At 40.4% G+C, this 14,021-nt stretch overlaps 1 protein-coding gene across 1 annotated transcript in view; it reads left to right on the top strand.

Annotated features, from left to right (window-relative positions):
* Positions 1-14,021, top strand: part of COL5A2 (collagen type V alpha 2 chain) — a 333,570-nt gene that overhangs the window by 250,916 nt on the left and 68,633 nt on the right. Inside the window, exons 24-26 of the mRNA XM_029605983.1 lie at positions 3,589-3,642; positions 4,109-4,207; positions 8,240-8,293. Coding sequence (XP_029461843.1) covers positions 3,589-3,642; positions 4,109-4,207; positions 8,240-8,293 — 207 coding nt within the window. The remainder of the gene's footprint in view (positions 1-3,588; positions 3,643-4,108; positions 4,208-8,239; positions 8,294-14,021) is intronic.

Here is a 14,021-nt window from a genome sequence, read left to right as displayed (position 1 = left end):
TAAACCAGTTGGAGTTAGTCCAGATTGTGGCTATTAAAACAATCCATGATCTTTGTTCTAAAGCATATGGGGACAGACTTCAAGATCTAAACATGTATATTAGGGGTGGCCAACTCCAGACTACAAGAGTCACAAACAGGCCTGGTTTTCAGGATATCCACAATGAACATGAATGAGAGAAATTTGCATGCACTGTCTCTATTTTATGCAAATCTATCTCATGCATATTCATTGTGGATATCCTATAAACCTGGCCTGTTTGTGGCTCTCGAGGACCAGAGTTGGCCACCCCTGATGTATACCCTAGACTAGAGGAAAGGTGAGATAGGGGAGAAATTCAGACATTTAAATATCTACAAGGTTTCCAAGCACAGGGGGTGAGCCTTTTTCAGCGGAAAGGATTAAGGGGTCGTGGGATGAGGGTGAAAGGGGGTAGACTCAGGAGTAATCTTAAAAAATATTTCTTAACAGAGAGGGTGATGGATGCATGGAAGAGTCTTCTAGTTAAACTGGTGGAGAAAAAAATAGTATCTGAATTCAAGAAAGCATGGGATAAATACATTGGACCTCTGAGGGAGTGATAGGAATTGTAAAGCTAATGGGCAGATTAGATACATTTTTTTCTGCTGTCATGTTTCTGTGTAACAGAATTATGTGTATGCTTTTACATGCATAGAGCCCCAGGCTATTTTAATATAGCAATTTATGCACATAAAATCCAGTTTTATGTATGTAAATAGCTTTACACATTACCTCCACAGAGACTGAAATTATATATAGGGGGCCCAGTTTTCAAAGATATCTGGTTATCTGGATATTACTTATTCAGATAACATAGAAGGGATATTCTGCTGCACGGCTATGCTGCTGAATATAACTGGATAAGCAGCACTGCCCTGATTCACCCATTTCTCACCCATTGACTGTCCGGTTATCTACTTAGCTAGATAAATGACTCATCTGGTTAAGTAGCTGCCACTAAACATAGCTGGATATTCAGCAGCCACCACTTAGCCAGATAAATCCTACTTATCCAGCTATCTGGTACTAAATTCGCTTTTAAAATCGGGCCCAGGATGCTTTTATACTAATGTAAGTTTTACTGCATTTTATCATGATAAAACACTCATTAACACTTGCATTATTTAATGCACTTTAGCGCATTACTGCTTTAACATTAATATGGAATATCACAAATGTTAATGAACCATGGCACATGCAAATGCATGCAAAGCTGCTTTTTAGTATTAAAATGAGTTAGAGCTAATGCTATAGTTTAACTAGATCTCAGGAGGTTTAGTTAAGTTGTATCATTAAACTCTGTCTGCTATGCAAGGCCTGATGTGAGCTGTGATCTTCTCCCCCACTTCCAAGTTAACAGTAATGATCCTCTATCCCCTGAGTCTCTATCAAGACCTCCCCTCAAGCTCCAATGTATCCCCCTACAAGTTACAATTAAGGCTCCTTCCCTCACCCTATGGCCCAAGGATACTCTTACCCATTCAAATCAAGATCAAGACTCCACCTGTGTCCCTCTTCCTCCTCCCAATCAGATAACCCTCTGCATACTTATTTGAAGGGTGACAATGAGAGCCGGAGAAAGAGTCCCTCTTATCCCTCCAACTCTGACATATAAAAGATCTCATGTGGTCTTCTGCATGAGGTTGTCCAGCACTATTTTACATGTTAGATTTAGAAGGACTGGATGAGGTTTTACTGTTTTCTGCATCCAATGCTTGTCAGCAAATTTTGAATGGTGTGGGCAAGGGGTCACCTGGTTAGGCAGAGGGAGGGGGCCAAGGTCCCTGATCTTGACTTGGAGGGATGGCAGGTACCTTGGACCACAGTGGGAAGAGTCTTGATCTTGGCTTAAGTTGGTGACAGTTGAGGGGATACCTTCATGTTGACTTGGGGGTATGAAAACTTCAGCTCGGGGAGGGAGGGAGGGATTTGGCAAGGAGGGAGCTGGGAATCTTTGGCTTGGCATGGGCCTTATTCTTTAATCAGGGTGAGGAGTGAAGGAAGGGGAGATTGCAGCCACTATTAGGGCTTGTATTATGTTGGTAGACAACCCTGGTATGTTACCAGTGGTTGTCTACCAACCACTGGTAACATACTAGCGTTATCTTCCACAAATCATCCTTTAATCTTTGTAGTAAAGTTTTTGCTCCCTTTTTTATTGGATGTTAAATCTGCAGATAACATCCTTGTAAAAATCAGCCATTAACACAAGTTAACAGATTATTTTAATGTTGCTAAGTACATAGGTCCCATAGTCTATATAATTATTATTTATTTATTTAGATTTTTTTTTTTCCTAGATTTTTTCTATACCGGCATTCGTGAAAATGTCACATCAAGCCGGTTTAGCATCTAGCAGAATATTTTCTTGCTGTATTATTGAGGCTGTGTTGCAAAGGGATTCTTAATTTGGAAACAATAGAACTTTTCTCTAGAACTTGTTTTTACCTGGAAAATAAAGTATGCAAAAGTACAAACATGTAGAATATCAGTTGTCATATTGCTTCCTTATATATATATGCAGCTGAAACAAGAGAATGTATTCGTTAACAATCTCTGAAAGGTTTTTAATAACTTCTTTGCGCATAATTTTAGACAAAATATGCCACCATGGCATAAAAGCACCTTGATGATAATTCATAGCCATAAGATATCACTTACATAGGAGATATCTTCACATGACCCTCCTCTGGAGATAAAGTGTGTGTATTTCTTGAGGTGCTAAATTAATATCTTGGATTTATATTTACCTAATAACACAAGGGATAGAGTCTAGAATGCTTGCAAAAATGTTTTGGATAGGTTTGAGCATGGAAACCCTGTTTTTATTTGTGTGGCATAACATTTCTGGGAAATACATATTTTTATTGCCACAATTAAGCATTAGTTTTGTCCTAGAAACCTACAGATTGATGGCAGATTAAAAAGTGCCAAGTTTTCCTAGACTGCTTATCTACCCTACCCACTGTAATAGTGCAGATCTTGCCTTCCCTTTCTCGCTGTTAAGGCCTTCCATGTTTTTTTCTATATTGCCTTGAATTCCAATATCAATACTGTCCCATTGTCTCTAATGAAACAAATGCATACTATGACTCTAAGTGGATGATGTCACATGGAATGAAAATTCATTTTTCAAGTAAATGGCAAAAATCCTAATTTTCTTTCAATTTCTAAGTTGGTATAAAACTCTTTCCTCTCTTATGGCATATAACTTTTTTGACCAAGTGCAAAAAGCGCCCTACCTGCCTTACTTAACTGGTTGCAAATTTGTTAATGTCCTGATCGGAGACTGGATCTTGCACCTGAGGCTGGTTCATTTGCAACCATCTATCTTGGTTTAGAGAACATCAGGTCACCTTTCACACTTTGTCTGAATTGTTCTAAGCTGTACCAGGGTTTGTGCAATTTAGAAATTTGCTAAAAGAAAATGTTGCAAATTGTTTTTGAACCACTGCCAGTTTGGGAAGACAGTCCTTGAAAACCAAACTATTTGGTATTGTCCCATCTTTTTAAAATCCAGCATGCCCATCACTGTGAGAAAGTATTTATTTTTCATTTTTATGTTAGGGTGCACCTGGTAACCGAGGTTTTCCTGGTTCAGACGGCTTGCCTGGGCCAAAGGTAATGTAATAAAGGATTTGCTTACCATATCACTTGTATAGCTTCTTTATAGTCAGCAATGTTCCTTGCGAATACAGTACACATACTTTAGCAAAATAAATAGAAAATATTAACTTACAACAATATCATCAACATTCTTATGATATATTATCAGCTTCACCCAAATGACATAACATTATATAGTACTTGGCTATAATACAAATACATATAATGAGGTAGTCATGTCACAATAAATTGATTGCTAGCTATGCTGAAAATAAATACAGTGGTGCAAATGTGTTTAGCAAGTGAAGCAGAAAATAAGAGGTATGTATACCAGCTAGGTACCATTAATACACACAGCAGAGAACATCTAATTTCCAGGGACTGTAGAAATACTATTCATATAGGAAATTATGCAGCACAATGAGGATGTGTCACTTCTCCTTTATTTTTCTTCTTACTTACTCTATTTCATGCTCCATAGGGAGCTCAAGGGGAGCGTGGTCCAGGTGGTAACTCTGGGCCTAAGGGAGGTCTTGGAGATCCTGGGCGTCTTGGTGAGCCTGGCCTTCCGGGTGCAAGGGTAAGTAAAATACAAGACAGGATTTAAACAGGGAATCCAAATTGCAGTACTGAAGATGGATGCAGTGAAAACAGTGTGTTAGATTTGGATACTGTGCATCTTTTGATCTGCCTCCTCTGTGCTGGTTGACTCAGCCATCATCTTGGCAATACCTAGCCTTACTTTGTATATTGTCCTAATGCTACAGATTTAGTAGTGTCATAAGCCACTAATGTATAGCATTGGGATTTGTGCTGCATCTTTATGAAAGAAGACAGTTTACAGGGAGCATGGCAAAGGGGTTCTTTATTTATGCTGAAGATTAGGATGCAGTGGACCTCTTTTTTTATTAGTGTGTATCCTGTCCCACTGGCTAACAGGGCTTGATGGCTCACTGGGGAGTGCTGGTGCCACATTTTGCCACATGCTTCCCCCAAGAGGGGGAAAAGGTAAAGTCTTTCAAGGTCCTTAGACTTCCTTTAGAGGTTTTTCAGCTTCTTACAGTAAAGTCACAGGGGGTACACTTTTTTGAATAGAGCACATCAATAAAGAAAATAGAGTTCCAGAAGGAAATCCCAGATACAGACACTGGGAAATCTGCACCCCTTGTGGCAATAGGTACTCTTCACAAGGGACCCTCCCTGGGCACGTCCTAAATGATACTTGCATACTGGATACAGCCACCTTCCCAGTAGGAAACTGGAACTCCTCCTGATACACTTTAGAAACTCTGTGCTGATGCTTTTCTTTAAGCAGCACCTCCGCAGGACCTTTGCCCCTGCAAGGTAGTCTTCCCTCTGACTCCCCACAAAGAAAAAACCTTTCCTCCAAAACACTGAAGAAAACCACCTGACATTCAAGGAGCGTGGGATCGACTCTCCTCTTCCTTGAGCCCTCTTCTCTGACTCCTTGGAATATCTCAGAATTTCACTTATGAACTCCAAGACTATTCTCACCGATCCGAAAGGTCTGGAAACTCACCTTTGGGTCTACCGGCCACGCTCTCAGGAAAGGAGACAGAGAGGAAAGAATTGACTTGAGCTCAACGGAACCCATGAGTTTTGTTAAACCACTTAGTTCAGCAAGACAACTCCCACTGGGGGGCGTCAGACACATTACTACACTCCTGCTTCCCGTGTTTCCATCTACCAGTGTCTGTGGAGATACGGAAGTCAATAGTAAGGGATACTATGGTGATCGCTTTACACCAGTCCAACATAAGGTTTTTACACACAAAGAAGCCGATGTACTAACCTGTGGGTTGGTACTAATCTGTGAGTTAGTGGCCTGTTTCTCTGAAAGTTTTCTAAGGATGCAAATGAGCTTGGAGCTTATTTGCATTCGTGGCAAACTTTTGTGAGAAATCTTTTTATATGTTCTTTGCTGGTGGCAACACACAATGGTGACAACCCAGTCTCTGGGCAGGCCTGAACAAAAGCTGCATGGCCTGGTTCAAGTCCCCTGCACCCCTGTGGACTAAATCCCTGGTAGTCTGTGGGGAAGGGATAGCTTCCTCCCCATCCCAGCATACCCGTAAAAGTAATGAAAAAAAGGCCCTTGGTAAGCTCAGTCCCCTGTAAGCCCTGCCCCCTTGTACAAAAAATGGGCCAAAGACATACAGTTTGTCCTTTTGCCATTCTCTGATCTCCCCAAAACTTACTGGATAGTTGGGGGGGGTTTTCTGGAAGAAGGAGTGAATCCCACTTGCTCCTGCCACACCAGCTCCATCTTGAAAAATGGCGCTATCTCACGCCATGCACTCCTTTCTTCTTTCATGCAACGGAGAGCATTGGCATGGCATGAAGACTCACTATGGGGCTTTCGCCCATTTTTGTGCAAAGGGGCGGGAGATTACAAAGGATGGAGCTCGCCAAAGACCTCTTTTCCTTTCCATATTTATGTGCTGCGCTGGGATAGGTGGGAGGTTGCCACTTCCCCCTGGAGCATAATTGATTTGGACTGCGTGGGTGAGGGAACTTGCACTGGGCCATGCAGCCCCTTTAACACTGCGCACCCAGTGGTGCAGCAGCTCATTAATGTTGAATTTAGAGAAACATTTGCATGCAGCAGACTACACCCAAAGGGTTACTGTTCTTAGCAAGACTTTTGTGAAGTCACTTCGCAAACGTGGACTTCGCATGCAAAACTATTGGTGTTTTTGCAGGTTTGTGGGCATTTTATACATTTCTCCATGTGGAGCCCACTTTTGCAATACCATCTTGCACTTTAGTACATCAGCCTCAAAGTGGAGTTTTCATTTCTCGCAAATGAATTTGAAATTCATTTTATTAGCTATAAACAGATTTAGATAAATCTGTTTGGAATGCTACTGGAATGCATTACAAACACAGTTTAGTGAACATGAAATGTCTGTGCTTTAGCTGTGTGCTTTTGAGACCTTTTTTCCAGGCATCTGATTCCCATTCTGAAGATAAAGACCACTTAGCTGGAGGCAGAACACTAGACAGAAATCAATGGGTGACTATAGGAATTACTGAAGCAATGAATGACACAAGGTGATAGGAGTGCTCAGGAAGATGTGGACACACACCTTGGGTAGATAGGAACCTTCGGGTCCTGAAAAGTGCCCAGATCTCTACACATATTCATTCTATGGTGTTTTATCGAAATTAAGACATTTTTAATAAGCTGTAGGACAAATTGTTTGGTTTGAAAACTACACTATGTTTGTCCATTCCTAAGAGTTTTAATAGTAAATGGGAAAATAGTTCCAAGAAGGTAGTGAAAATGTTACTAACAATGCTCTGAAAAATGATTTAATTAGCAGATGTATCTATAAAAGTATTGTCAAGGAAAGTTTTAATTTAAAATGTAGTTTTACCGGAAACTGCTGTTCTCAAGCTCCTTTCCAGAGGGGACAGGCAGATACTCCATCTCTGACAGCTGCAGCTCCATAAAAAAAACAAGGCACCAGTAGGCTACATGCTATTTGTGCCAGATCCTAATAGATTTATTTATTATTTTTTATTTAATTTTGATTTTCCTTTTTTCCATCAGTCAGCACAAAATAGGTTACAATAAAATCCAAATATACAAAACATAATTCATAAAATCAATCAATAAAACATCATATTCATTGAAAAACAATGAATATACCCTCACCCATAACAAACAATAACTCCTATCCCAGAGTCTAACCAAAAACCTCAAATAGCCATGTTATACTTTTTCTGAATGCCAAATTGATCTCCAGAAATGACTTTAAGAGAACGGAGTTCCATAAAACTGGGGTGAAAAAAAGAAAAGGCTCTACACCTCATATCTGTTAATTTAACAGACAGCAGATTCTGTCAGTCTTGTTAATGAAGATTTCTCTGATTACATTTATCATACAAATGTATGTTTTATGTCACTATGGCCTGGATTTTCTAAGGTCTCAGATGCTACGAAAATGACCCCCTTAGTTTGTAGATTTTTAATGGGTTTGTCAAAACTGGGTGACGAAACTCATTTAAAGAGATTCTCACATCTTTACTTCAGACAGCATTGTTCAATATGAATCATTCATTTTCTAAAATGGAAGTTATAAATAGAGGGTACATGCAAGTATGAATTTGCCATTCAAATGCACCAAACCTGACAAAAGCTGACCGCCAGTGCCAATGCCAAAACAAAAAACATGAAGAGTAATAAAAAGAGAGCAAATTAATTTTCAAGATAATTGTTGAAAGTTGTAAGATGCAAGTTTGGTGATTTTTACTGGCAATTGTTTTAACCAATGCAATATTTTCATTTTCCTTTTCCTTTTCTACAAGTGTGGATATGAGGGATTGTAAAGAGTAAAAAGTAGGTTCAAACTGTGTGACTATAAAGATAGATTTGCATGCAGTGAAGGTGCTCACAGCCAATAATTAAGATCCCCGACTTCTACTCATTTATAAGACAATCAATTAGAATTCAAAGATCCTCGATTAACAGGGTTTATTACAGAGAAATGTAGTTTGATCCAGACAAGTGAAATGTAATATGTCTATAAAAATTGTTGTTCCTTTTGTGCCTTGCTTTATATTCTAAGTTGTATTATTATTTTAGGGTCTTACTGGAAACCCTGGTATTCAAGGCCCTGAAGGCAAACTTGGACCACTGGTAAGCATTAAGCACTGTTTATTCGCAAGAATTATTCAAGCCACATGTTCAGAACAATGCTTTTCTCAGATAATGCTGGAGTCCTATTTCAACTTCAAGGAATTTTTCTAGTCATACTAATTTGTTGGTTCTGTTTATCTAGAAGGATCTATCATTTTCCAAGGTTAATCATTTACGTATAAACTCTCATATGTCATGTGCTGACCTGATAAGCCAGCATCAGATTTTTTTAAATATATAAAATGTTTCTTGAATGATAGTTCATGTATACAATGTTATCTTTCTTAATGATCAACTTGTGCTTATGCTTGAGATAGATCCCTGCCCAGTATATTTGTAATGATTTAATTTAGTGCCAATCAAAATTCCAGCCAGGAAGAACATAAGGAATATAATACTTCCATTGGTAATGAAGCCATAAAGGCACAGAAAGAGATCTGGGATCTCTGATTATGACTGCTTTGCCATGCCCCAAAATATGAATTTTGTAAGACAAGTTGCATTCTCTTGTATGCTGAAGTAACGGCATCAACAAAAATTACAAAATGCACTACTAAAGGCTGGTTAGAATCCTGGAAATGTAAATAGGACTCTTTCCAGTAATGCTACATGCTTTGCTTAGATGTTATCATGATAAATATTAGACCATTTCTTTCTAGTTCGAGGTGGTGACAGGTAAAGGAGAAAGTTCCACATGATTTTTGTTTCAGCTCATTCAGTCTTATTCACACTCAGATGAGATAAGAATTCAAAATAAGGTCATACAAATGATTTCCATCTTATCTTTGAAAGGCTTCTTAGAGAATTATTAGTCTCACCTCACTAATTATTACTATTATTCTGCTGTATACAAGGGTAAACCTAATCTTCAAGATGTCTGCTCTCTTTCTTTCATTTATGGAACCTCTAGACATTATGTTTTACAGATTCTGAAATAGTCAATACATGCTACTTTCTCGCAAGCAGTACTTTATTCTGTGACTTTTTTTTATGTGAGTTTTGCTAAAAATATTCCTTTAGACTTTCAAAGCGCACGTGTGCACATGTTCAGCTCATGCCCAGGAATGTGGGAATTTTATAACATACATGCATGCATGTTATAAAATAGACCATGGGGGCAGAACAGGGGAAGAATGGGGACTGTCACTTGGGTGTTAGGGGGAGAGCAGGTGAAAACAAGAGCAAGGGAAGAATGGGGGTCGGGGGTTAGGAGAACAGGGGAAAATGGGGGCTGGGGTGGGAGATTAGAGAAATAATGGAGACTAAGGAGTGAGAGCAGAGAAGAATGGAAACTGGGCGAAGGGAAGAATGGGGTCTGGGGGTTGGGAGTGCAAGAAAAGAATAGGAACTGGGGTGAAAGGGGAAAAATGGGGTGGGAGAGCAGGGAAAGAGTGGGGACTAGGGAGGGGTGGGGAGAACAGAGGGTCTTGGTGACTAGGGGGAATTGAAGGGACTGTGGATTCAGAAGGGCAGGCAATCTGAGAGAGAGTGGGGGAGCAGAGCAGGGACCTGTAGATGCAGAAAGTGGGGACTCAGACTGAGCAGGGACATGGGGCAGACAGTAAGAACTTGGTAATTGGGTGAGTATGAGTTGGGGTATAAAAGGTGGCCTGGGAAAGGTATGAGTGAGGGTGTGAGTGACCTGGAGTACTAGAGCGAGAGTGAGAGGCAGTGGAAAGGGTCGGATGTTGTGAGAGAGGCAGTGAAAAAGGTACTAGGAGGCTCAGCAGGGCTCAAGAGACAGAAGAAAGAGGCCAGGGAGGAAATGAGTGACAAGGAAGGACCAGGGGCTGGTGAAAGGATGGGAAGCAGAGGAAGGTAGAAAATCAAGGATCTGTAAGTACTGAGGGTGGAAATGGGGGACTAAGGAGTAGGTGAAAAACAGAGCAAGAATAGGAAGCTGGGGAAGCATGAAAGATATGGGAATGGGTGAGAGTTATGGATAGGAAGCTGGTAGCTAGATGAGAGTTGGAAAAAAGGAGATTGAGGACTGGAGGATTAGAAAGAAGAAGAAGGATAAAATTTAGCTATGAATGGATAGAGAGGCAGAGAAAAGAGAAATGGAGAAAAATGTTGAAACGAAACAATCAGAGTCACAAACAAATGTAGGAAAGGAAGGGAAGAATACAGAAGGAAAGAGAAGAAATGGAAAATGGAAAGGTGATCCTGGAAAAGAACTTTAGAGAAGACCTAAAAAGAGACCAGTATCAAATTGACTACCCAACAAAGGTAGAAAATAAAACATTTTATTTTCAGTTTTTATAGAGAGGAATATGTCAGCTTTGGGAATGTACATTTCTTATATCTTTGGATGTTGCTTAGAAAAGGTGGGAATTCATTTCTATTTCTGTTTCTCTTTCTCTGTGTTGCACTGCTCATAGTGTCTGGCTTCTTGCGGTTTCCATTTTAGTTTTTATCTGCATGTTTCTGCTTCTAATTTTGTGGTCCCTTATTCTCTTTTAGGTAAGGGTCAGCATGTGTTTTGCTTGTGTGACTCTTGGTGAGGGATGTCTGCATAAGGATCTATAGCTTGTTCTATTTTTCCAGGAGGAGCATTGGTGTTCTAGGGCCTATAGTAATATTTATAGTGCTTCTCTTTGATAGATAAGGTTGTTGTAAAAGTCTTGAGTGTTAGTGCTGTTATAGTTTGGCAGTTTGCTAAAAAGGTTCCATGTGTGTTTTTGTCAGGGTTTTATGGTACATCAGAATGTGCCTGGTAGTGAAGAGAGTTTTGTTGTCAGTGAAATCTAGACCCTAATTAGTTTAATATAATCAAAAATCTTACAATTCAATAGAAGAGAAAAAGGCATGACATTATGGTTTAAAGCTACACACTCCTTTTTCAATCCCTATTGCTTAGCATTTTTATATTAGAATATTAATTTGGAATATTCAGAGTGTTAAATTAAATCTGGGAGTGTTCTTTAAGCTTAAGGGGTTTAGAGACGAGATCTGAATTGGTAGGGCATTTTTATGGTTGTTATAGAGGGATGATAACATGATGTGCTATTTTATTTTTTTAATGAATGTATATTATTTTATTGTTTGTATGATTTTGTTGTGCTGGAGGTGACCCTTGGCCTGGTGCAGGATTGGTACGGCCCTCTGGTTGGATCCAGAGAGCGCCTGCCACCAGGAGGCGGAGCACACAAGGAGACAGAAGCTAGCTGGAGCTTCACCAATAGCAATCCAGGGTTTCCGCAGGTTGAGCCTTTGGGTACCCCGACCACTTGGACTTAGGTGGGCCTCAGAGGTCTCCCGGAGAGGTAGCGGAAAGGTGTGCCTACCACGAGCAAAGGTGCAGGCTGGTGAAGAATGGAGGAACTAGACCTGAACCAGGATCACCGGAGACCTCAGGAAGGCAGCAGGAGATGAAGGTCCTCCAAGCAAGATAGGCAGCGCCTACTGGTCTTGTCTGATGTAGGCCGCGGGTAGTGTCCGAGCAGGCTGGTCTGGTGGTCACAGGAGCAAACAGAGTATCTGAGTGTAGTGCAAGGATCAAAGACAGGGTATCCATCCGAGGGTGGTCAGCCAAAGCAAGGGTCAGTTCCAAGATCAGTCTGTACGTAGTCAAGATGAGCAAAGGTCAGTTCCAGGCAGCAGTCAAGCATGGTCAGAAGGCAGGCAGTGGTCAGTTCCAGGCAGTGGTCAAACGTGGTCAGGCAAGCAGAGGTCAGTACCATGAATCAGTCTGAGGAGGAAGAGGAGGAGGAATGTAGAGCAGGAATCAGGAGAGACAATGGAACACAGAGGACCACGGGAACACAGGAATGCAGGAGCACTGGAACAAGACAGGAATGCAGGAACAAGACTGGATCAAGGAAGCAGGTAACACAGGAACAAGGAACAGCAAACTAGTTACACCGAGGTGTCGACTCGATTGCCAATGCGAGGCTCTGAGGACTGGGCCTTGCCTTATATACACAGACTAGGTGATGTCGTCATCGGGCGCTGTGGACCGGTTTCCCGTGCTGAGCCCTTTAAAGGGCCGAGCGGTCCGCACGCGCGCGCCTAGGGGTGGGGCTGACATTGAGGAGGACGCTGAGCCCCGGCATGAGAAGCACTGAGAGTCAGAAGGCCCAGATGAGCCTGGGGATGCCCGGGGACGCTGCGGGCGAGAGGTGCTGGCTGCGGCTGCGAGGGACGAGGAGCCAGAGCTGGTTGACGGAAGAGCAAGGTGAGCAGGCCTGGTTGCGGCACCAACCCGGCTGGGAGGCGCAACAGATTTTATGTGGTAGCTAAACATATACATCGCTTTGGAAACTTTTACCATAAAATTGGAAAGCAATGAATACATTTTATAAATAAATAAATTTAAAAAAAATATGTCGGGGTAGGTTGTAGAATTTATAATTATTGTTCACCACTTAGAGATTTTTTATAAGTAGTATATCAAACTGAATAAAAGAATAAATAAATAAATAATTGTTTGGGTAAAGGTTAAGGGTCACAGACATACAGACTTAATGGTCACACTTTTGGAGTCAGGATTGCCCTTAAGTTTACTTATAGAGTATAAATAATAGTGCTATATTTTAAGTTAAAAAAATTTGACAACCTCCAAGCTCCTGTGTGCATAGGATGAGGGCACAATTTTTTACTTGACCATAGGTGCCAAATTGCCTGGCTACTTCTCTAGTATGCATATATTTATGTGTTTATATATCTCTATCTGTCTATCTATCTATCTATCTATATATATATGTGTATATTTATTTTTATACACACATATAGTATGTATAAACACACACACACACTCTTCCTTCTTTAGATATATTCTGTTTATTTTTGTAGTGCATTATATAATGTATTATATAACAGAACATATATACATACCCTCTTCTTTTTTTGGACATATTCTGACTGTGTGGTACATCACATAATGCAAAACATTATAGTAGAGCAGCACATGGGGAAAATTTGGTAAGATTCAAATCCTTAATATTTCCTCCAGTCTTATATGGTATTTATTTTAGTTAATCTCCTTTTCTCAACTAGTCTGATTTCTTGTGGGGGTCCACTTAGAGAGCACTTTATGATGCTCAGCTTATGTCCTCCAGGTGTGATCAGTTTTATATATATATATATATATAAACCGTATATATCACTAGAATTGCAGAAGAATTCTGTGTTGCATTATTTCTTGCAAACAAACCCTTAAACATGGTTGATTTTCTTTTTTAGTCATTTATCCTACAAAGCTGGAAATGTAACCCCCTGCTTGGGGCACATAAAATGATGGAAAAGGTTTCTCTATTTCATAAGGGTCATCCCCTCCAAATTTGTGTAGGGGTTTCATAAAGTAGGTCATGCAGGTGGTGACGTGGACCTGTACAGAGGCAGCTGGGGTATGTGAAATACCAAATTTGTTTTCCTGACTGGACAGGGAGGACTCACAGGAAATTCCCTCCATGAACCCTGGTCCCATGTTTCCCATTAGTGCTGGCTTAAATAAAATACTGCAGATGTCACTTTTAAACTCGAACATCTTAACTTTATTCCTGGATTCACCAGCCAGCAATTATGTACATGGGTTGGGTTTTCAGTGTGGAATAATAAAAAGATACATGCTGAATATCTCAGAAATTCTTGGGTTTCAAACAGTGCTTCTCCCATGACAACTCTGATCCAAGAAATATATTGAAACCTTCTCCTTCTTGTGGATTTTTTCTACATCTCTTCATTTTTCTTAGCTCAATCCATGGAATAGAATTTTCCAGTTGAAAAC

This window comes from Rhinatrema bivittatum, chromosome 6, assembly GCF_901001135.1.
Source record: "Rhinatrema bivittatum chromosome 6, aRhiBiv1.1, whole genome shotgun sequence".
In the NCBI taxonomy this organism is placed as follows: domain Eukaryota; kingdom Metazoa; phylum Chordata; class Amphibia; order Gymnophiona; family Rhinatrematidae; genus Rhinatrema; species Rhinatrema bivittatum.
Note: the sequence above shows the minus strand (reverse complement) of the source record. Positions and strands in the feature narration are given on the sequence as shown.